This window comes from Schistocerca piceifrons, chromosome 4 (genome assembly GCF_021461385.2).
Source record: "Schistocerca piceifrons isolate TAMUIC-IGC-003096 chromosome 4, iqSchPice1.1, whole genome shotgun sequence".
In the NCBI taxonomy this organism is placed as follows: domain Eukaryota; kingdom Metazoa; phylum Arthropoda; class Insecta; order Orthoptera; family Acrididae; genus Schistocerca; species Schistocerca piceifrons.
This window is the reverse complement of record NC_060141.1, coordinates 328,107,499-328,130,043: the sequence shown is the minus strand read 5'-3', so window position 1 is coordinate 328,130,043 and position 22,545 is coordinate 328,107,499. Positions and strand designations below refer to the sequence as shown.

The 22,545-nt window shown below is 39.3% G+C and overlaps 1 protein-coding gene across 1 annotated transcript in view; it reads left to right on the top strand.

Moving 5' to 3' along the window:
- The window catches only part of LOC124795822 (peptide-N(4)-(N-acetyl-beta-glucosaminyl)asparagine amidase), a 68,886-nt gene extending 55,183 nt beyond the window's left edge, over positions 1-13,703 (top strand). The window contains exons 7-9 of the mRNA XM_047259904.1: positions 9,629-9,890; positions 12,647-12,805; positions 12,895-13,703. Of these exons, the coding sequence (XP_047115860.1) occupies positions 9,629-9,890; positions 12,647-12,805; positions 12,895-13,067 (594 nt within the window). The 3' untranslated portion in view covers positions 13,068-13,703. The remainder of the gene's footprint in view (positions 1-9,628; positions 9,891-12,646; positions 12,806-12,894) is intronic.
- Positions 13,704-22,545: the final 8,842 nt, after the last annotated feature.

Here is a 22,545-nt window from a genome sequence, read left to right as displayed (position 1 = left end):
AACAGCTTTCATTAATGAGTATTGGTCTAGTAATAGGCAAAATGAAGTGTTAAGAGAATTTTGGAGTGGGAAACGCTTCAATGTAGCCAAGGAATCTATTAAAGAGTTTGCCAGGTCATGGATCTCACGTTTGTCACATTTGGCCGAAAAGCTGAAACCTGAAATGATAATACTAGGTCTTGAAGCCAAACTGCCATGGTATTGGCAAACTAGAATTATATCTGCCCCTAGAGACAATCTTGATCGTTTCATTGAGTATTTGGAATGTGTAGAGCGTGTTGCTGCCAATGAGGAGCAAGCACGTAATAACAGAAATGCTAATAACACTAGTAGTAATTTTAAGAACAAGCAGAATGGCAATGTAAACATCAGAACAGTAGGTGTTTGCCATCCTAAGAGAGGTAGGAATTGGAGAAATAATTATCAGAACCAACAATCTCATCCAAATGATAGTAATTTTGTGCCGAACAGTGCGGAAAGCAATACTGTGCCAGTTAACTATAATGGAAATAAAGAACAGTAGTAGGCAAAGGCAGGAAAACTAGTTCCCATCTATGAGGACACTGGCACTCACCAGGCGGTTACTTTTCGTAAGCCAGTAGTTACAGTAATTGGTAAGACAGATCAGAATACTCAGACTGAACATGTGGAAGAAGGGTCGGTAGCATCTAAGGATACAGTAGAAATATTAGGTCACTCACAGTATTTGATAGATACCGTGTTGGAGACGCTTTCTAAGTGGGAAGAGAAAGAGAAGGCGCAGCAGTGTAATGGTAGGGAGGAGCTACAAATTACTGAATTGTCAGGTGAAGAAGCAGAAGAAATTCATGCTTATATTTACGATGAGGATGATGTGCTCTTATCTAAAGTGCCTGTGCAGGATGTTGATACTGTACTAATAGATTTAGGACAGGAGGTAAGTGAGAATGTAGAGGGTAGCCTGTTGGGGGTCGATGAACCCAGTAGCTGTGACCAGTTGTCACTTGAGAAGGAACCCGACGATAATAGTGAAATTGGTTTAGCTGTAACTAGTGTTATGCCTGGTCTGGAGGCGCAGAATCGCTCAGACTACAGTAATTTGGGTCATGTTCAGCAAACTAAATGTAATGAAGTCGTGCGGTGTTTCGATTTGAAATTAATAAACCGACTGGAAAAGGCAGCTGAAAATGTAATTCAGGAAACCCCTACACACTTTGACCTAAATGTAATGAAGACAGATGTCGATCACTTTAGTTGGAGACAAATCCAAAAGGAACTATTGGATGAATTTGAGGAACCACCTGTACAACCTAGAATAAGCCACCCTATAATAATAGTGAATATGTTGGGTATCAATGTACATTGTCTGTTAGACAGTGGAAGTGAGGTGAGTGCGATATCTCAGTCCTTCTTTGATGCATTACCTTGTAAAGACAAGCTTACAGTAATGAGGGTATCAGGACTAAGAATAATTGGTGCTACTGGCAAGGTGTCAAAAACGGTAAAGCAAGAAGCTTTGCTGCCCTTTAACTTTAATGGTAATTTAATTGATCATCCATGCTTGATTGTAAACAATCTCAGTATTGAGGTTTTAATTGGCATATATTTCTTGTTGAAATATCAGAGTGTTGTGGACTTTGGAAGAAGCCAATTAAAAATGGTCTTGCTGATCACCGGAGTAATTACAGTACCTTTTAGTGATAAACATGTAGGAACTAATGATGAAACTTGGGAACTGCCTATACGAGTTCTGAAAAATAGGAGATATTGGGACGAATGTGTTAATCTTAGTAAATACCAAGGACCTTTCAGGGTCATAGGAAAACCACACGCCAATGCATATAGGCTAGAGTACCCTAAGAGTAAAAAGCTATTATGTCTCAGGAACGTGATCGACCTAAAGAAGTTCATAGGTAGTGATTGAATTCTGTAGGGAGGAGGTTGTTCTGTAACCTCTACACAGTGTGGCAGCTGTGCAGTCCCAGCTGTGTGAGATCTTCTTTCCATTTCAGGTCTCACTCATTCTTCATCTTTCCTATCTACAAAAATTTCGACCCCTTCTTTCCAATATGAAAATTTTCTTAAACTAATGAATTCTGTAGGGAGGAGGTTGTTCTGTAACCTCTACACAGTGTGACAGCTGTGCAGTCCCAGCTGTGTGAGGTCTTCTTTCCATTTCAGGTCTCACTCATTCGTCATCTTTCCTATCTACAAAAATTTCGACCCCTTCTTTCCCATATGAAAATTTTCTGAAACCAATGAATTCTGTAGGGAGGAGGTTGTTCTGTAACCTCTACACAGTGTGACAGCTGTGCAGTCCCAGCTGTGTGAGGTCTTCTTTCCATTTCAGGTCTCACTCATTCGTCATCTTTCCTATCCACCAAAATTTTGACCTCTTCTTTCCAATACGAAAATTTTCTGAAACCAATGAATTCTGTAGGGAGGAGGTTGTTCTGTAACCTCTACACAGTGTGACAGCTGTGCAGTCCCAGCTGTGTGAGGTCTTCTTTCCATTTCAGGTCTCACTCATTCTTCATCTTTCCTATCCACCAAAATTTTGACCCCTTCTTTCCAATACGAAAATTTTCTGAAACCAATGAATTCTATAGCGAGGAGGTTGTTCTGAAACCTCTACACAGTGTGGCAGCTGTGCAGTCCCAGCTGTGTGAGATCTTCTTTCCATTTCAGGTCTCACTCATTCTTCATCTTTCCTATCCACCAAAGTTTCGGCTCGTTCTTTGCAATACAAGAATTTTCCATCATGTCTATCAAGCGATGAGTTCTGTAACCATTCTATCCACCGATTAGTGAAGAAAATACCTAATGTGACAAACCTAACAGTGACATAAACAATAGAGAAGTATGACGTAATTAAGATACAAATGTATTTGAGTAACAAGTATGTATAGAAACCTGGTAATATTATAAGTACAAAGTTGTTTTTTTATTTGCAGTGAAACCTATTGTATGCTGTAGAGCTAACTAATTAATAGTAGTGTTATGAAAAATATGCAGATAAATTGTAAAAATGAACTCACCTTGTGTAGCAAGGAATGGCAGTGTAATAGAATTGAACAGTGTTTGTGGTTGAGACGTAAAGGACACGTCTTTGAAATATTTATAAGGTTGGAGCTGGCCGTTATTTGGTGTAGTGTGTGACAGGACACACCTACATGTATTGAGGTTATGAGTTGGAGGTGTGAATGCGACCATAGGTACCCTTATGTTAGATGAGACAGAGCAGCTCATGGTGTCCTATAGGCTTAAGGAATTTAGCATTACACTCGTCCATAATTACTTAAGGCACTTTAATGGTAGGTCGAGAGAGACTACCTGTGGTTTCAGCGTCCAATCGAGTGGAAATGGATTGCCACGTGAGCAAACTGATCAGCTGCAATACACTATAGATATGAAATAATTGTGCTATCCTGTGCTTTAAATTTTAATGGAGTGAGCATTACTTAAGTTCATGCACTAGCAAAGTAAGTAAGTACATAATGGCAGACGTGAATTATTATTTATAGCTCAGCATAAATACACTTCGATGAAGTAAGTACATAATTGCAGATGTGGAACTGACACAGTAGCAGAGTACCAATAAGTGGATTTAGTAGTCAACTAAACGTAGTGTGTTTTGAACACTCAGAAATGTACTATTACCACAAGTTACTCGCATATACAAAGAAGCTGAGAAGACAACTACTAATCAAAATATACTCATACTATCTCTAAGAATAAGGTAATCAAAGATGATCAGCTAAGTAAGTAAAATTGAAATGTATCAGGAATGTACCAAGCATTGGTTCAGTGTTCCAGGCCAGAAATAATAAATTGAAATTAAATAGGGTTCATGATTGTATGCCTTGAGCATAAATTTTCTCTAGTACGTGACTAACGGCGTTTTGAGCCATTTGTTTACCGATTTTATGACAGTTAATTAACCGCGCGAGTAAAATTGAAAAAGTTCTGTTAACTTTGTTCCAGTAACATATTGGAAGATAAAATGTATATATCCCTATTTCATTGTGACCCACCCTTAGATATTAAGTGAACAGAGTCAGAGGCACTCTTTTTGTTTGTTCTACAGGACAAACCAGATAATGGCAGCCTGGTAGCTGCGTGAAAGCGTGGAGTGACTTGGACACAACTCACAGTGACCCCTCCCCTTTCCCCATGTAATTTAGAGTGAACATGAAGGACGCACACCATAGCAACTTCCCCTCTTCTACCCTTGTGAATGGAAGTGTAGAACGCCAGCCAAAGCTGCTACAACCACGTGTGTAAAAATGAAATTGTCATGATTGTGAAATTGTCTTTCAGGTTTAGAAAAGACTGCTAAGATATAATCATCTGTTTATGTATCATGAATAACTGTGTTATTTTCTTTGAATTTGTGTATGTAAAAATGTATTTAATGGATTTAAGATTTTCATAATTTTACATATTTTTGTGTGTTTGTTTGTCTACGGCAATATGTATGCCAAAGTGTTTCATTGATTTTGCTTAAATTTTGAGGGATAATATTGTTTAAGAGGCAGTGAACATGCCTGTAATTTAAATAATTGAAGTAGGTAATCAGTTTTCTTTTAATATTTCTATATGTCCACATTTCAATTTTAAATTTTCATAGGTAGTTAAGCTGTACTCTTGCTTCCCTTTTTCTAATTAAATTTTTTTTTTCGTTCATTAACATTCAAAAAAAAAAATTTAAGTAGAGGGTGATGTAGGGAAGCAGCCTACTCCCGCTGTATAAAATTCACATCAGTCTTTCCATTGTGTGCCAGCCTAGTCCGCTGTAACTAGCTCTGACGTCATAAATGTTGCGCAGTACTTTAAAAATCAAGTAAATAACCTGAAACGTTTCTAGCATGTCAGGAGTAATACTAAATCAACATGTGTTGAATGTCAGTTCAATAACTTTAACCATTTTCGAAATTTGGACGTTTTTCTGTAAAAATCATTGGCGCAACAGAAAAGAGCTAGAGACTTAAAAATTTATATTTAGATTCCTTTTTCATAATAATTTAATAGAAACAGTACTTTGGATCTCACAAATTAAGATTTTAGTTGAAATTCATGATTTTCTGGTTTTTGTCTTAAAAATTAAGGAAGCAAGATAGATTAAGTAGGCGAATAAATAAGGCTAGGATGTTTAAATTTAAGTAGAAGGGAGATCCGCTATAATCATAAAGATGTGAAAAGTTTCAATTGAATAACTGTAAAACTATAGCGATAGCGTATCTCCAAAGGACAAGTTCAGAGCTCGTCTACTGTGTGTAGTGTAATTAAATTAATTCTCTCGCCCAAAATATTTGACTTAGCCACGTCAGACTTTTATTATGATTACTTACCTGTGTGCTGAATGCACATTTAAATTGAGAGCTTCATTGGCCATCACCAAAGGAAACGATGATTTATTCAATAACTTAAACTGGTGCTTTACTAGCCCAGCGGCTAGTCGGGAGAGTGGACTTGATCAGGCATTCCCTTAGCCGTCCGCACTGTGGCTTTATATATAACAATGCTGCGTGTGAGATAGTAAGGTCCCAGTTCTATCCAGACGCTGAATAGCACACCATCTGTGTCGGGAGTCGCATCGCGTCGGTATCATTGCTATAAACAGCCTCGGATGCCGTATTAAGTTACTCGGGATACGCGTAACCATGAAATCATTTTTGAGTGAAGTGTTAATTCTGGGATGACTTTAATGATATGTCTTCAGTTTGCGTATGTCGTATTTTCACGTGCCGTCACGGGACAAACATTCTACCATTATTTAGCGTGGCGTTTGATGAGCATTATCATCAAATTATGGCGAGCATTCACTTAAACATTTAATTTGGACAGTTATAGTTGCATCAGTGCATTAGACTCTGAACTGCTCTGTTAGTCAGATTGTGTGGAATTTTTTTTTCATCTGTGACTTTCCGAATATAGCGAACGTTTTTTCAAGATCGTTTTTGATTATGAATCCCAGACAATCTCCTAATTCTTCAGAGCTATAAGCTGTAGCTATAAGTGTATTTCTCAGATGAAGTGGGCACTAGGAATTCTAATTACAGGCTTCACGTTTTGCTAATCACTTTCTGGTTGCCAAAATTGTAGTTAGAGAGCCAGTGTTGAGAATGGCTAAACAACAGCATAAATAATAGGAACATTTACATAACAATTAATTCCACCCGCCGCCCCACATATGGTTAAAATGGCAGGGAATTGCATCTTTTCTGCAGTTACATTACAATTCTACATTATATAAACAATCAATCCACCCGCCGCCCCACAGAACTCCAAGAATTCATAGGTGAAATCACATTATAAAGTTCCTGCTGTAAGGGCTACCGTTCCACACCCCTTAAATCAGCTGCATAAGAAGAGTGGATCATTTGATTGGACACCAGCCTGCGACCACACATTTCGGATGTTGAAAGCTGGTTTGCATTCTGTCCCAAAGGGTCACATGTCAAATGGGGTGCTGGCTTGTGATTGCAAGGGCACCTCACATACTTCGTGGAGTTTTGTTGTCAGCATCCCATTGCTTTGGCATCGAAGGTGCCCAATGATACATGAAGAATTACTTGGAAATAGAGGAGGTGGCCCTTGTTATTACTTGTGCTATGAAGAAGTTTCATGTGTCTCTTTATGGTGTTCAGTTTCACTTGCTGACTAATCATAAGCCATTACTTAGTCCAGTGGCACACTTGTCAGATAAGACAGCCCATATACTTCAACACTTGCCCTGTTTCTCAGTGGGTATGAGATTCATTTCCGGCTCATGGTTCAGCACTCCAGTGTGGGCGCTGTTTCGCTCCTACCAGTGGGACCTGACCCTGATTTCGATCAGGATGAAGTACTTTGTTTTTACCTTGATGAGGAAGCTTTATAGACAGTTGATGAATTATCTACTACTGGTTGCTGCATTGCTCAAGCTGTCACCCTCTGACCCTGCTCTTCGTGAAGTGTGGCAGTACATTTAGCAAGTTCGGCTGGAATGATCTAGCCTTGTGTGTTGGATCTCATCCACAACTATTTTATGTTACAACAGAGAATCACACTCAGTGATGGTGGTATTCTGTTGTCTATAGAAAATGCTATGGATGGTCATTCCAACATCTCTCCAGTGGGACATTTTTTGCCTCGTGCACCATGGTCATTGAGGCATCTCACGGATGAAGATGCTGGCTCACTGATGTGTCTAATAGTGCAAGATCAATCATGAAATTGGAATATTTAATAACTGCTTGTTCTAAGTGTGCAGGTCACCAGGTGATTCCCTGGCAGTGTAATTCAATGTGGCCTGAGCCGTCACAGCCTTGGGAGCATGTCCACTTCAACTCTGTGGGCCCCTTCTTGGATGCTTATTCATTAGTGGCCATTGATGCTTACTGTCAGTTTCCGTACATCGTCTACTGTTGCTCCCATACAGCAAATGCAATGGCGTGGACTCTCACTCGGATTTTTTTCCGTCAAAGGCCTGCCCTGCACTCTGTTAACTGACAACAGCCCGCAATCATCTCTCTATCCGCATTTGAATGGGGAAGTGGAATGTCTCATATGCACTTTCAATATGCAAAAGAAGTCGTACATTGGTGAGGACTCAGTATAAGAGGCACTCAAACGTTTTCTCAGTTCATATAGGTCCACACTCGATTGTGGGAAGAGCCCAGAAGAACTGCTACATGGACCCCAGCTGTGCATGATGTTGAATCTCCTGCTACCCACCCTGTGGCCTCCCTGCATGCGCTACACACTTTGGACTCCAGTCTGGGCCAATGCATTTGGCCACAATGAGTATTGGATTTTGGTGGTCATGCATGGCCAGCGCTGAGAGATAGGTTTTCAGGCTGCAAGCAGAGGACAGACTCGTGTCCCACCATCGAAATCAACTCTGCCTCAGAGTGGAGGACCAGTCTCTGCAGCCTCCATGCAAACTTACGTTGGTTCCCCTTTCTTCACACATCTAGATCTTCTCATTCACCTCCATCATTGGTGTGTCCTTCACTGATTCTGCCCCAACATCTACCTCAGGGTGATATTCTGCCTCATTCTCCCTCCTGCATTCTCATTTCCAGCCCTCTGCAAGAAGATCAGAGACTGGGCAAAGATGGCCATGCCCATGCCCCAGGACCCCCCTCCAACCCCTCCCCCTGGATCCAGTTCTGGTACTGGCACTCCCAATGGCTGTCGTTGCACCCCCCAGATATCCGCTGTCAGCCATGCCATCACTGACCAGGTCACTTCTGGCCCTCCTCTTGAGTGCCAGCCAACACTGGAGGAGGTAGCATCTCACTGTGGCTATGAATCAAAAGTTATGAAATTATCCAAAAAAGAAAAGAAAAGCAGAAAGAACATGGTAACAATAGAAATCAGATTAAATTAGAAAAGGCCAAGCAAGTAGAAAAAGACAAGTTTATAACCTTACCATACTGGGGTAACATTTCCAACAAAATAAGTCATTTGTTTCAAAAAACTAGACTGCAAATCAGCTTCAGGACACAAAACAATAAAAGATCACATCTTGTACGCAATATACTGCCCCTAGTTGCCATAACCTCTCTCCACCTTGTCCCTGTATGCTCCCACAAGCAACACTTTGCTGTCCCCCACCCCTACCCTGCTATCCCTCCCCCTCCCCACCCCAGGCTCTGTCTTACCCCCACCACCCAGTTGCCTCTCCCATCATGTGCTGCTGCTAACAGTCTGGCCTCAGCAGCCATAGACTGGTCATGTGTTAGGTGTATTTTGTGTGTGTGTGTGTGTGTGTGTGTGTGTGTGTGTGTGTGTGTGTGTGTTTTGTGTATTTTTGACAAAGCTCACTCTCTGACAGCCTTTTTATTGCGCCTATCTGCAACTCAGCATCTCCACTGTATGGTGAGTAGCAAATATCCTTTTGACTATACTATTACGTTACATCCCAAACAAATTTTTAGACCGCATGTAGGATGCTGGTGTGACCTGTTCTTGATTACCACTAGAGTGTTTCAGATCAGTACCAGGTCAGATTGAAGGAAGACATCGAAGCAATTCAGAGGCAGGCTGCTAGCTATGTTACCAGTAGGTTCGAACTACACACAAGTGTTACAGAGATGCATTGAGAACTCAAATGGGAATCCCTGGAAGGAAAGCAATGTTCTTTTCAAGAAACAATATTGATAAAATGTGGAGAATCAGCATTTGAAGCTGACTGCCAAGTGCTTCTAGGCACCAACTAACTTTGTGCATAAGGACCAGGAAGATAAAGATATGAGAAATTAGGGTTCATATGGAGGCATATAGACAGTTGTTTTCCCCTCACTCTGTTGATGAGTGGAACAGGAAATGGAACGATTAAAAGTGGCACAGAGTACTGTTCCCCACACACCATATGGTGGCTTGCAGAGCATCGATGTAGATGTAGATGTGGAACAAGCAATATGTCATTTATCAAACAGAAATGTGTGCTTCACAGTTGAACATGTTTAAGCCCTATATATGCCCAATCACACCTTGCGAAAAGTAAATATGTTCAAAACACATAGCTTTAAATAATTACCCTATGATGCTCATGTAACAGAAAATCTTAGTAATACCTTATTAATAATATTAGCTGTGATAACAACCAGACTAGCAGATATTAAAATATTCAAGTAAATGATGTAAATTAAATTTTTAGGGGCGCACCTCAGGTTCCCTGCTCTGGAGACTTGCAAGGGGAGAGGTTACAGAAAAAGTTACATATGTTTGGGCTCCAAACACTGCAGAAATTTCAGCTCAAAGATTTCAGTTAAGTTACTCCTGTGAAAAGGACAAATATTTTCGAAGTACTAACACTGAGGAGGCCTGCATTTCTGGATGGCAGAATGGTGTGTTTGAATTTGATTCAGTCTTTCGAAAAGAAGAAAAAGACTGGAAGATGTTCTATTTATCAAGAACAGGTAAGTATTAGTGTTTTAAGCTATTGAAATCAGTTAAATTTAAAAGAAAAGAAAAGAAATTGGTAATGATTTTCCTTGGGATTTGTGCCTCTATTTTCTTTGCCTGTTTATTAACGTGTGTTCTAACTGAAGTAAGGCACAGCAAATATATATCTGGCCAAAAATAATCAGGTTAGGTATACATCATTCTTTATTTTTACTTCTTCACAACTTTTGTATTATTCACTCCAAAACAGACTTCACGAGTCTTACGCCCAAACCATGCGTGTTTTCCACTGCTCAAAGCAGCGTCCGAAGTTATCTTTTGAAAGCTTGTTTATGGTCTCCATCACTTTTTCTTTCATGGCTTCAAGTCTCTCAAATCATGTTCCTTACAGAGCAGATTTCAGTTTTGGGAATAGAAAAAAGTCCCATGCAGCACAATTGGGTTAGTAGGATGAATGTTCCAACTTATGGTATCCCTGCTTGCCAAAAGTGACTTGACAGGTGTCATGTTCTTGGGCACCATTTTTGAACATACTATCCACATGTGCAAACATTCGTGTAAAATCTGCAGAACTGTTTGTCAGTTCTTACAATATTGACAACTTCTCACATACTCAACCGACAGTCTCTTTAGATGAAATCTCCAATTTTTTCAGTTTTTTGTCCATGGTTGACATAGAGGGTTGTCCAAGACATGACTCACCTTCGTTCGCTTCTCATCCCTCTTTGAACCACTTAAACCACTGAAAAAACCTGAATGCATTGCTCTATCCTTGTTCCAAAAAAGAATGGACCTCTGTGGCGGACTGTCCAAGTTTCACAAAAAATTTCACATTAATCTACACTAAGCATTTTTTTGACAGGCAGCAGGTACATTGTCTGACACAAATGAAGGCCACGGGCCAACAGAGGGTCGGGCAGGGAGTGGGTAGTGGAAATGGCAAGAAGAGATGTTCCATGACTCAGCAGTATAGTATTTGACGTTGTGGCCCATGCTGGTTGTGTGTTAAAAAATCAGTACAGTTATTTTTTAGCTGGACCTTGTATGGAAGGAAGATTGACAATGCTGAGTAACTTTTTATTATTGGCAGTATAATATATATTACTACATGCCAGCAATGACTTATGATGGATTTTATGTTATTTGATGCCATAGGGTTTATAAAGTCATTTAAGCTCTTTTAAATGCGTTTATGATACCTTATAACGGCCTGACAACTGAAAATGATCATAATAAAGAAGTATTTATCATCAGATTTTTGCAGGAAATAGTTATTCACACTGTTTTACTGCTGACTGTACTTGTTTTGAAAGTTTAAGGGACAAGTTGGTTGTTTTGAGAAACAGGGCAGTAAAGTTTCAATAAAATCTTATTTGTAAGAGGCTTCAAGTACATCCACTGTGCTTATTTTATTCAGATAGGTCATCTTTTCTAATATATCTAGAGTAATGACATGATTTTGAAATTGTAAAATCTATCCAAAATCATATTCTTAAAAGTACTTAAGTGGAAACTTAACGATGTTAACTTGCTAACTGAGGAGACTTAACGTGGATTAGCATTGAGTTGCGACTGTTTACTTGTTGGTTGAGTTAACGAAATATTACTGTGAAACTTCACAAATTTGAAAGATCCAAATTGTTTCTATTTAGAATACTAAGATTCACTTTACCATTTTTTACCATAATAAGCCGTAACAACCCCAAAAGTAATGTGTGATTCAGAACATACAAAATTAATTTTATTCTTGCCTTACTACAGCATGTAAATAGTGTTAAGGATAACCCCTAACATTTCTTCCATCACTCTGTCACATAAAGTCACATAAATTGTGGTAAGCAACACAAGTTAATAGTGTTTAATTGCTTAAATAATTATTCACATTTAGCTGATTAACAGCAACTTTTGAATCTCATTTGTGTTAAGGAACATAGTACCTTTATCTGAATCATAGTTATCCACGTCATCCTCAGATTTTTACAAATCGTCCCTAAAAAGCATTTCTCAGACACGACCATGGCACACATTACTACTAATGGCAGACTGTTTTTGGCATTCATCACTGTTTACATGCACACATGATGAAGTTTCCATGAGGTGAAAATCTGAAGCTAGACATAGAACTGCCATTTTTTGGTTTATAGTGGAACTGTCAACTAATATGAGTCTGCAATTGCATTTAAGTTTCATTGTTAGTCTGACATACTTTCCATACCATAATTTGAAATCTTGATTTATTCTTGAGCACTTGATTCTGCCATCTTCATTTTTTTCCTTTATTACATTTATTCGCATTTCAGTACATCGCTCCATGTGTGAATTTTGGAATTCATGTTCTGTTCTCCCAGTCAGATATTTCTCTTGATTTGGTGCAGCATTAAAAGCACAACTAATTTCTTCAAAATGTTGTTGTATATTACTTAAATATAAATGTACTTTTAGAGCTGTACTTGGGGATGTAGAAATTGCACACTTGCAGTTTTTGTCTTCTGTTTGCCTTATGTTTTATTATAACACCTCCTTTGTTGTACCTCTGTTCCTTATTTGTATTTTTTGCTGGCAATGAATCTGTTTTGCATGAATTTTCATAGTATGCAAATTAACCTTAATTGTGTAAGTGTATCAGTTGATATTAATGAGGTTCATGTATTGCTGATAGTGTTACCGTCCATATTTTTGAGAAAATGTGTTTAATTTGTAATAATGTATATAAATTCTCTCTTTTCACATATCTGCATTAACTTGCCCTTTTTCTTTCTCATTTTAACAGAGGGAAGCCCAAAAGGCACCATTACATGGAAATTTGACTTTTCATCCTCTGGCTTAGTTATAGAAACAGTGAATCTTGTGTTTGTGAGAAGCGTGTTTGAAAATGGTGTTATTAAGTTACTAATGATAGGGGATACAAACAACATGGAAGTACCACCAAGTAAGGAGATTCGGACAACTTCTTAGTTTATTGTTTTAGGCAATTGCACATTTTATTTCCTTATGTTTGATGGCTTTGCCCATTTGCAGATGAAACAGCAGTTTCCACAAAGGTTTTAGATGGTTCCAAGTGTTTGACCCTGAGTGCTGAACTAAGTAGAGGGAGAGGTGCAACAGCATGGCAGCATGCACAGCTTTTCCGTGAGCCAGTTGGCAGCACGACTTATCCATTCAACATTGTTATCAAACTAAGGAAAATGTAAATAGCAAAACATTGCTCAAAAAAAAAAAAAAAAAAAAAAAAAAAAAAAAAAAAAAAAAAAAAAAAAAAAAGAGACACTGTACTATCTTATGTGAACTCATTTTCTGTGATTATCTTGTGGAAATTGATTTTGTGGCATTGTCTACAAGTGATACACAGAACTAATTTGTGTTTATCCAAACATAAATTGTATTGGTGAAGTTTATAGGGGACCATGCACGTGATCCCCCCTTGCATGCTGTGTTTGGCAAGTGTTTGCAATGTGTTGTAATAAGGAGGGTCCACAAATAAGAGATTAGTATGGTTTACCAATGGAAACTTCTCGAAGAGTTGATGGTCTTTACACTGGGAAATTGGAGTAGGTGGCACTTTGTGCACAGTTCCTCATCACTTTTCTGCATTTTACAGAAATGAAGAGAATGATGTGCACAAGGTAAAAATATAAATTACAAGTTTTATGTGCATTATTATTTTGAGCATGTTGGAGAGTCATGTTTTTATTCTCCATATGTAAAATTACGATCTTAACAAACTGGTAAAACATATTTCTGCCATTCTTACTTCTCTGACATCACAATTATGTTTATGTTGGAAGATATTGCTTTAGTTTCCTAAGAATAAAATTGATTCATCTCTATGTTACATCAGTAATGGTTGAGTCATGGCTCAATGTCTCCTCTTTGTGGTGAGTAGCAATCTGTCTTTTCCATATTGTTAATATTCCATGCTGGACATTCTATTGTTTGATTTTAAATCAATAAGCATTACCTAAGTTCTCTGTGCCATAAGTACTATGGGTTGAGTGGAAGATTCAGATTCATTTGATTTGATTTTCAGTTAGTACGAATAATTAGTTGAAGTTCTCCTGTCTCATAGTGTTTTTTACATAGAACAAACATTTATCAATAATAATATTTTGTACATGATATCACACAGAAACTGTTCCTTGTCTTACCACACAGAAATTTTGCCTTGGGCTGTATCTGGGAGTTTCTTCCATTGTATGAATGAAAGCTCAGCATTTTGGAACCAACCATTGTTGCAACTTGCTTTAACAGTAACATTACATAAGACAAGCTACAACCTGGCGTTACCTCACATTTAAATCCAAGACATGACTTGTAATCAGTAAAGGTCAGGAACTATCCCCTCAAAATACCAAAATGATTTGGATATAGCAAGTAAAGAGACACTAGTCTCTGCAAGATGTTAAGAAAATTTAAATATGATATTGGGCTCTCATTTCTTTGAACATTAAACAATTTTCAGTATTGAAAAGATAACACAAGCACTATCCTCTTTCAATGATTTGTGATTAAAAATAATTAATGCAGAAAAATAACTGAATAAATGCTGGGCACTAGTCCCTCTAAATGTTAAACAAATTTCAGTGCATTGTACATAACAGAGGTGGGAGGGGGGTGATGAAAAATAGACGGGAAATACAATGAAACGTGTAGAAAACGAAAACGGAGTGAAGCAGAGAGTAGTTACAATGAAGAAATGCTGAGACAGAAGAAATTAACATAAATTAAGGCCAGGTGGGTGGCAAGAACCAGGGACATCTTGTAGTGCTAGTTCCCACATGCAGAGTTCTGAGAAACTGGTGTCTGGGGGAAGAATCCAGATGGCGTGTGTGGTGAAACAGGCGCAGAGGTCAGGAATGTCATATTGTAGAGCATGTTCTGTAACAGGATGTTGCTAGTTGCCACTATACACCCTCTGCCTATGCCCATTCATCCTAATTGATACTTTGGTGGTAGTCATGCCGATGTAGGAGGCCAAACAGTGTTTACATAATAGCTGGTATATGACATATGTGGTTTCACAGGTGGCTCTCCCTTTGACAGTATATGTTTTGCCAGTTACAGGGCTATTATGGATGGCGTTAGAAGGGTGCATAGGGCAGGCCTTGCAATGGGGATGGTCATAGGGGTAGGAGCCATAGGGTTGGGAGATGGGTGCAGAAGGAGCATGGGGTCTGACAAGAATACTGCAGAGATTGGGAGGGGGTGGTGGAAAGGTATTCTAGGCATGGTGGGCAAAATTTCAAACAGAATGGTTCTCATTTCAGGGCATGATTTTAGGAATTTATGGCCCTGTAGAAATACACTCATGCTCATAAATTAAGGGTACTGCTGATACATGGTGAAACAACACTCTGGTGGGGAGTTTGTGGGTTTAAATCACCTCAGGATATGACCATGCGGTGCATTTGACCTGCGGTCATCGCATGATGGTGCTGGCAGCAGCCCACATACGCAGAGGTGTGTTGGTGCATGTCGGAGTACGGTGCAGACATTTTCACACATGTGTGGCACCACATTCTGCAATTATCCTTAATTTATGAGCATGAGTGTAGTTGATTAATATTCTAGACCAGGATAATCCTGAGTCACGAGTGGAGTGCTCTAAAGTTGTTTTTTGAAGGGACCAGCATACCAGTCTTGGATGTGATTGCTCTGCCCAGGAAATCTGCTTTTGATCTAGGCTGGTGGGGTAATTATGTGCAATGAAGGCTGAGATGAGAATGGTGGTGTATTGCTGTATAAAGTCTGCTTCCGAATAAATACGTTTGCCTCAGATGCCAAGGCTGTATCAGAGGGAACATTTGACATGGAAAGGATGGCAACTGTCAAAATGTAAGTACTGTTGTTTATTGGTAGGTTTAATGTGGACAGAAGTGTGTAGCTGGCTTTTGGTTAGGACGAGATCAACATCAAGGAAAGTGGCATGGGGTTCGGAATAGGATCATGTGAAATTTAATTGGGAGAAGGTATTCAGAGATTCCAGGCATTTTAGCAGGTCAGCCTCACCATGAGTCCATATGGTAGGGATGTCATCAATGAATCTAAGCCAAACCAGGCACTGAAGACCTATGGATCCCAGGAAAGCCCCCTCCAAGCGACCCATGAAAAGGTTGGCATAGGAAGGAGCCATCCTGGTTCCCATGGCTGTACTCCTGATTTGTTTGTATGTCTGCCCCTCAAAGGTGAAGTAGTTGTTGGTAAGGATAAAGTTGATTAAGGTGAGCGGGAAGGAAGTCATAGGTTTGGAATCAGGGGGCACTGATTGAGGAAATGTTCAGCAGCAGACAGACCATGTCCGTGGGGGATGTTGGTATAGAGCGAGGTGGCATCAGTGGTGACAACCAAGGTGTGTGGTGGGAGTGGGATGGGCATGGATTTCAGACAGTCTAGGAAATAGTTGGCATCTTTAATGTAGGTTGGAGTCTTTGTATTATAGGCAGCAGGTGTTCATCAACTAAGGCAGATATCCATGTCCTTGGTTCTCGCCACCCCCATGGCCTTAATTTACGTTAATTTCTTCCATCTAAGCACTTCTTCACTGTAACAACTTTTTGCTTCACTCCATTTTAGTTTTCTTCATCTGTCATTGTCTTTCCCATATATTTTTCACCACCAACCTCCCACCTCCGTTATGTACAATGCACTCGGCTTTTCACTCTTATTAACTTGTACAAGATGTTTTAGTAGTAATTGCTATCTTGCATATTACACTGTCTTCCACCTTTAAGTCCTCAGGTTTTCAAATCTCATCTGATGTAGTCCCCAACAGTCAGTCTTTCCTTCTCATCCCCACGGTAAGTCTCTCCTGACCCGCAGTTCTGGGTGACTTTCCCAAAATCTACCTCTTCTTCCTAGACCTCTCCAGTGCTTTTCCTTCACCCTTCTTCCTTCCTCTTCAACCCTTCTGAAGAAGGAGACATTGGCTTCGAAAGCTTGCCAGTTACAACAGTCTTTTATGTTTGTGTTCCGACACGTCTTGGTGAGTAGATTTTTTATCTATCTAATTAAATAATTTTATCAATTCTTTGAATGAATAAAGGTTTTATATATTGACACAGAACTTTGTGGTACTTTAGGAACTGAAACCCAGAAAAAAAACACATTTTGGGAAGAGCTTTGGTGTGCAGCAACATATACACTGCATTTTTCATATTATGAAAGTATATATACAAATTCCAGCAAACACGCACATTAGTGGCTACAGCATTGAAATTGGAATAGCGATTTGTTTTTGTTGGCGATCATAGCTCACATTACGTGATCTCTCCAGCTAATCACAGCTCCCATCGTGTGATCTCTCCAGCCAGTGACAGCGGCACAGGATATGTGATGTAGTGAGCCATAGTAACATCACTGCTAAGTAACACGAACATACAAACGGAAAAATTTAATGGTTTAAATTAATATACTTGAGGTATAGCTACAAGAAAGCTAGGTTTCACATATAACATTGATCTTTTTTGTGTGTGTTATCCTTTAAGATATATCAAACAGAAATGTGCCAGTAAAATTTGTAAACAATGACGTAAATGTTGTTCTTTTGTGCCCAAAATTTTTGCAAGTGACTGGTCCTCAAAGTGTTAAGTTTTGAATGAGAGTCAAACTGTCTATCTTTTAAGATATTCATTGCACATTCTCACACATAACAATTGACAATGCGTAAAAGGAAATCTACTTTGAAAGTAAAGCTTCTCAAATCACCATTTGCAATATTTTCCTGTGACTTGTTAGAATTTTAGGTTCGTTTGAGCAGTTGCAAGAGAGCACCAGAAAATAGCTGTTACTGCACATGCGCAGCTTTGATGCCATAGGAAGTCTGCTCTTGGTATTTGCTCTGCTCATATGCTTTTCACCACATTTATGTTTGGAATTTCTTGTATAGTGGTACATCACATGACCATGTGCAGCATTGTGGCATGTTGTTCTGGGGGACATAGGGATTTGTTGTACTTAGGGCCATATCCTATCCAGATAAGGGATGCAAAATAAGGAAGCAGTTCTTGGCATAATATTCATTTCAAAACTAGACTCTACAGCTCAAAGTACCCAAATATTTTGCTATGTGGTGATTTTAACATTTTTTTTTTAATTCGTACTCTGCAATACTGTTATGCAGCATTTCCAATTACTTTTACAGCCACACAGCACTGCAATAAGCTAGTAAGAAAAAATACAATTTTTTTTTCAAAAATAAAAAAAATATGTATAAAAAAACAGTTGTCCTATTTCATGATAATACAAAATGAGCTGCCCTTGTTTAAACGTTTTCGAAGTCATCTGTCAGTCCCACCTGATGAGGATCCCACGCCACACAGCAGGAATCCGGGGTAGGGCGACAAGCGTGGCGTAAGCAGTCTCTTTAATAGACCTGTTGCACCTTCTAAGTGTTCTGCCAATCAATTGCAGTCTTTGGTTTGCTCTGCCCATGACATTATCTATGTGATTGTTCCATTTTAGCTTATTCGTAATTGTAAACCCTAAGTATTTATTTGAAATTACAGCCTTTAGATTTGTGTGACTTATCACCTAATCAAAATTTAATGGATTTATTTTAGTATTCATGTGAATAACTTCACACTTTTCTGTATTCCGGGTCAATTGACACATTTCACACCATACAGATACCTTATCTAAATCATTTTGCAATTCATTTTGGCCATCTGATGACTTTACAGGATGGTAAATGACAGCATCAGCTGCAAACAATCTAAGAGGGCTACTCAGATTGTCTCCTATGTCATTAATATAGATCAGGAGCAATAGAGGTCCTATAACATTTCCTTGGGAAACACTACATATTACTTCTGTTTCACAGGGTGACTTCCATGTATTACTATGAACTGTGACCTTTCTGACAGGAAATCACAAATCCAGTCGCACAACTGAGGCGGTATTCCATAGGCACGCAGTTTGGTTAGAAGATCTTTGTGAGGAACAGTGTCGAATGCCTTCTGGAAATCTAAAAATATGGAATCAATTTGACATCCCCTGTCGATAGCACTCATTACTTCATGAGTATAAAGAGCTAGTTGTGTTTTGGAAGAACGATATTATCTGATTCCCTTCTGACTAAGTGTCAATAAATAGTTTTCTTCGAGGTAATTCATAATGTTTGAATACAGTATATGTTCCAAAACCCTACTGTAAATTGATGTCAGTGATATGGACGTGTACTTCAGTAGATTACCCTTATTTCCCTGTTCGGGTATTTGTGTGACTTGAGCAATTTTCCAGTCTTAAGGTATGGATCTTTCTATGAGCGAGCTGTTGTATATAATTGCTAAATATGGAGCTATTGTATCAGCATACTCTGAAAAGAACCTGACTGGTATACAATCTGGACCAGAGGCCTTTATTAAGGGATTTAAGCTGGTTTGGTACACCGAGGATATCTACTTCTATGTTTCTCATCTTGTCAGTTATTCTTGACTGGAATTCAGGAAAATTTACTTCATTTTCTTTGGTGAAGGAGTTTCAGAAAACCAGGTTTAATAACTCTGCTTTAGTGGCCATTGTTATTGCACAGCGAAGATATTAATTGCATCTTGCGACTGGTGTGCTTTTATGTAAGACCAGAATCTCTTTGGGGTTTTCTGCCAGATTCTGAGACAGAGTTTCATTGTGGAAATTATTAAAAGCATCTTGCATTGAAGCATGTGCTATATTTTAAACTTCTGCAAAACTTTGCCAATCTTGGGGATTTTGCATTCTTTTAAATTTGGCATGCTTTTTTCATTGCTTCTGCAACAGTGATCTGAACTGTTTGGTGTACCATGGGGAATCAGTACCATCACTTATTAATTTATGAGGTATATATCTCTCGATTGCCATCGATACTATCTCTTTGAAATTGTTCCACATATTTTCTACGCTTACTTTATCAGATCAGAAGGAGTTGAGGCTGTCTCTTAAAAAGGCATTAAGAGCATTTTTATCACCTTTTTTAAATAGATGTACTTTGCGTTTCTTTTTGATGGTTGTGGGTGTTACAGTATTCAGCCTAGCAGCAACTGCCTTGTGGTCACTAATCTAATCTCTGTATCCATCATGATACTCATTATTTGTCCAGGATTATTTGTTGCTAAGAGGTCAAGTTTGCTTTCACAACCATTTATGCTTCGAGTGGGCTCGTAAACTAATTGTTCAAAATAATTTTCTGGAAAAGCATTCAGTACAATTTTGGATGATGTTTTGTGCCAGGCACCAGGTCTAAACATATAATATTTCCAGCATATTGAGGGTAGATTGAATTCACCACCAGCAGTATTTGTGTGAGTGGAATACCTATTCGAAATGAGAGTCAAGTTTTCACTGAACTGTTCAGCAACTATATCTTATGAGTCGAGGGGTCAACTATAACCTCTACCCATACTAATTCGCAGGAACTATCTACTTCAGTTTAACTACAAGGTAAACTACTTCTAAAAGCAGTAAATACTCCACCATCAACTGTATTTAATTTATCCTTTCTGAACACTGTTGGGTCGTTTGAAAAAAATTTCACCTGAACTTATTTCTAGCTTTAGCCAGCTTTCCGCACCTATAACTATTTGAGCTTCAGTGCCTTCTATTAGGGCTTGGAACTCTGGTTCTTTCCCAATGCAGATACAACAGTTTATGACTTCAATACTGATTGTTGCTACAACTACTTTAATGTGTTTTACCTGCCTCCCTTTTAGATGGATGCCCTTTCTGTTGTATCGCCGCACGGGATTAGCTGAGCGGTCTAAGGCGCTGCAGTTATGGACTGTGTGGCTGGTCCCCGCGGAGGTTCGAGTCCTCCCTCGGGCATGGTGTGTGTGTGTGTGTGTGTGTGTGTGTGTGTGTGTGTGTGTGTGTTAGCAGTTAAGTCCCATAGGATTTCACACACCGAACGAGGTGGTGCAGTGGTTAGCACACTGGTCTCACATTCGGGAGGACAGTGGTTCAATCCCACATCCGGCCATCCTGATTTAGGTTTTCTGTGATTTCCCTAAATCCCTCCAGGCAAATTCCAGGATAGTTCCTTTGAAAGGACATGGCCGACTTCCTTCCCCATCCTTCCCTAATCCAATGAGACCAATGACCTCACTGTCTAGTCTCCTCCCCCAAAACAACCCAACCAACCTAACCTAGAAACCCACCACCCAATGGCACAAGTCAAGGAATATGCAGCCTACACGTTCACGGAACTGCCTGAGCCTCTGATTCAGACCATCCACTCGGCTCTGCACCAAAAGACCACAGTCAGTTCTATCAATGATGCTGCAGATGGTGAGCTCCACCTTAATCTCGCAAGAAAGACTGGCAGTCTTTACCATTTCCACTAGCTGACCGAAACCAGAGAGAATCTCCTCTAATCCAGAGTGACACACATCATTGGTACCAACATGAGCCACCACCTGCAGTTGGCTGCACACTGTACTCTTCATGGCATCCAGAAGCACCCTTTCCACATCCGGAATGACTCCTCCTGGTATGCACACGGGGTGCACACTCTCTTCCTTCCCCTCCATGGCAGCCATGTTCCTAAGGGGCCCCATTATGCGCCTAACGTTGGAAGCTCCCAACTAACCTACAGTGTGGAATAAAACAATTTGTTTCAAATAAATTGACTGCCTCTTTGCAAAGGATTAATAAAAGCCAAATTTCTTTAGCAAACTGACAAAAATAACTTCATTATTCTCCAAGGTGACTAATGCTTGATCGCCAATAATGTGGAAATAAAATAAAATCAGAAAACTGAAAGTAATAACATATTTCAGCCTTCCATAGTTAAGTGAATGTATCTTTACTCATTTGATAACTCTCAGCCACAGAAATCTGTTTTGTTTTCATTTGCCATGAGAACTGTAAATGAATACATCAAAGCCATGAAACGTAAACATGGGTCTCGTGGACTCTATCCGTCCCCACTACAACTCAAACTGCTCTCCACATGTGTGAATCTGGCAGCTTGGACACACTAGAAAAAATTTCCTGGTGTACATCTGGCTGCCTGCTGCTGCTGTTTATACAGCTTAACAGCTACACTTCAAGCAGTCAGAAGCAGGAGAAGGCGCTGCTCATACACGACTAAAGTTGTGTGCATGTGCAAGAGCCTGGTGGCAACTGCTGAAACAAACCTAATGTAAACAGTTGTGGCATCACATTCCTCAAAAGCAGTTTGTTGTTACTAAGTATTGCATAATCTTCATCCTGAAGCCTTTGACACATTTTGCTGTTGGCAGACATTTGCGTGTGCACTGTGTTTTGTTTTTGTAAATAGAGCATTTTCTTTGCAACATAAGTTTTATTTCGGCGTTTTTCGTTCATTTATGTTTTATCATTGTAGTATTATTCTGCAGTAGCCGGCTAAAGCAAAATTCTTTGTTGGAATATCAGTTCTTACCAGTCAAAATTACAAACATTTAACTGAAACCAAAAGAGTGAAAGATTCCCTGAATTGCAAAAAATTCCAGGTTTTTCTTGGTTTTCTCTAGGATGAAAAAATTCTTGGGGTTTTTCCCAGATTTTCTGGTTGTCCTGGGGTGCATACACCATGAACAAATTTCAGTATAGAAAAAAATATGTGGGCACTGCCCCTTATTTGATCTGACGTGGTTTCCAAACCATTAACTGGCTTATAGACTATTACTCGTAATAAAAAGGCCAGAAGGCCAATGGAAATTTGCATCAGTTTCACTGTAC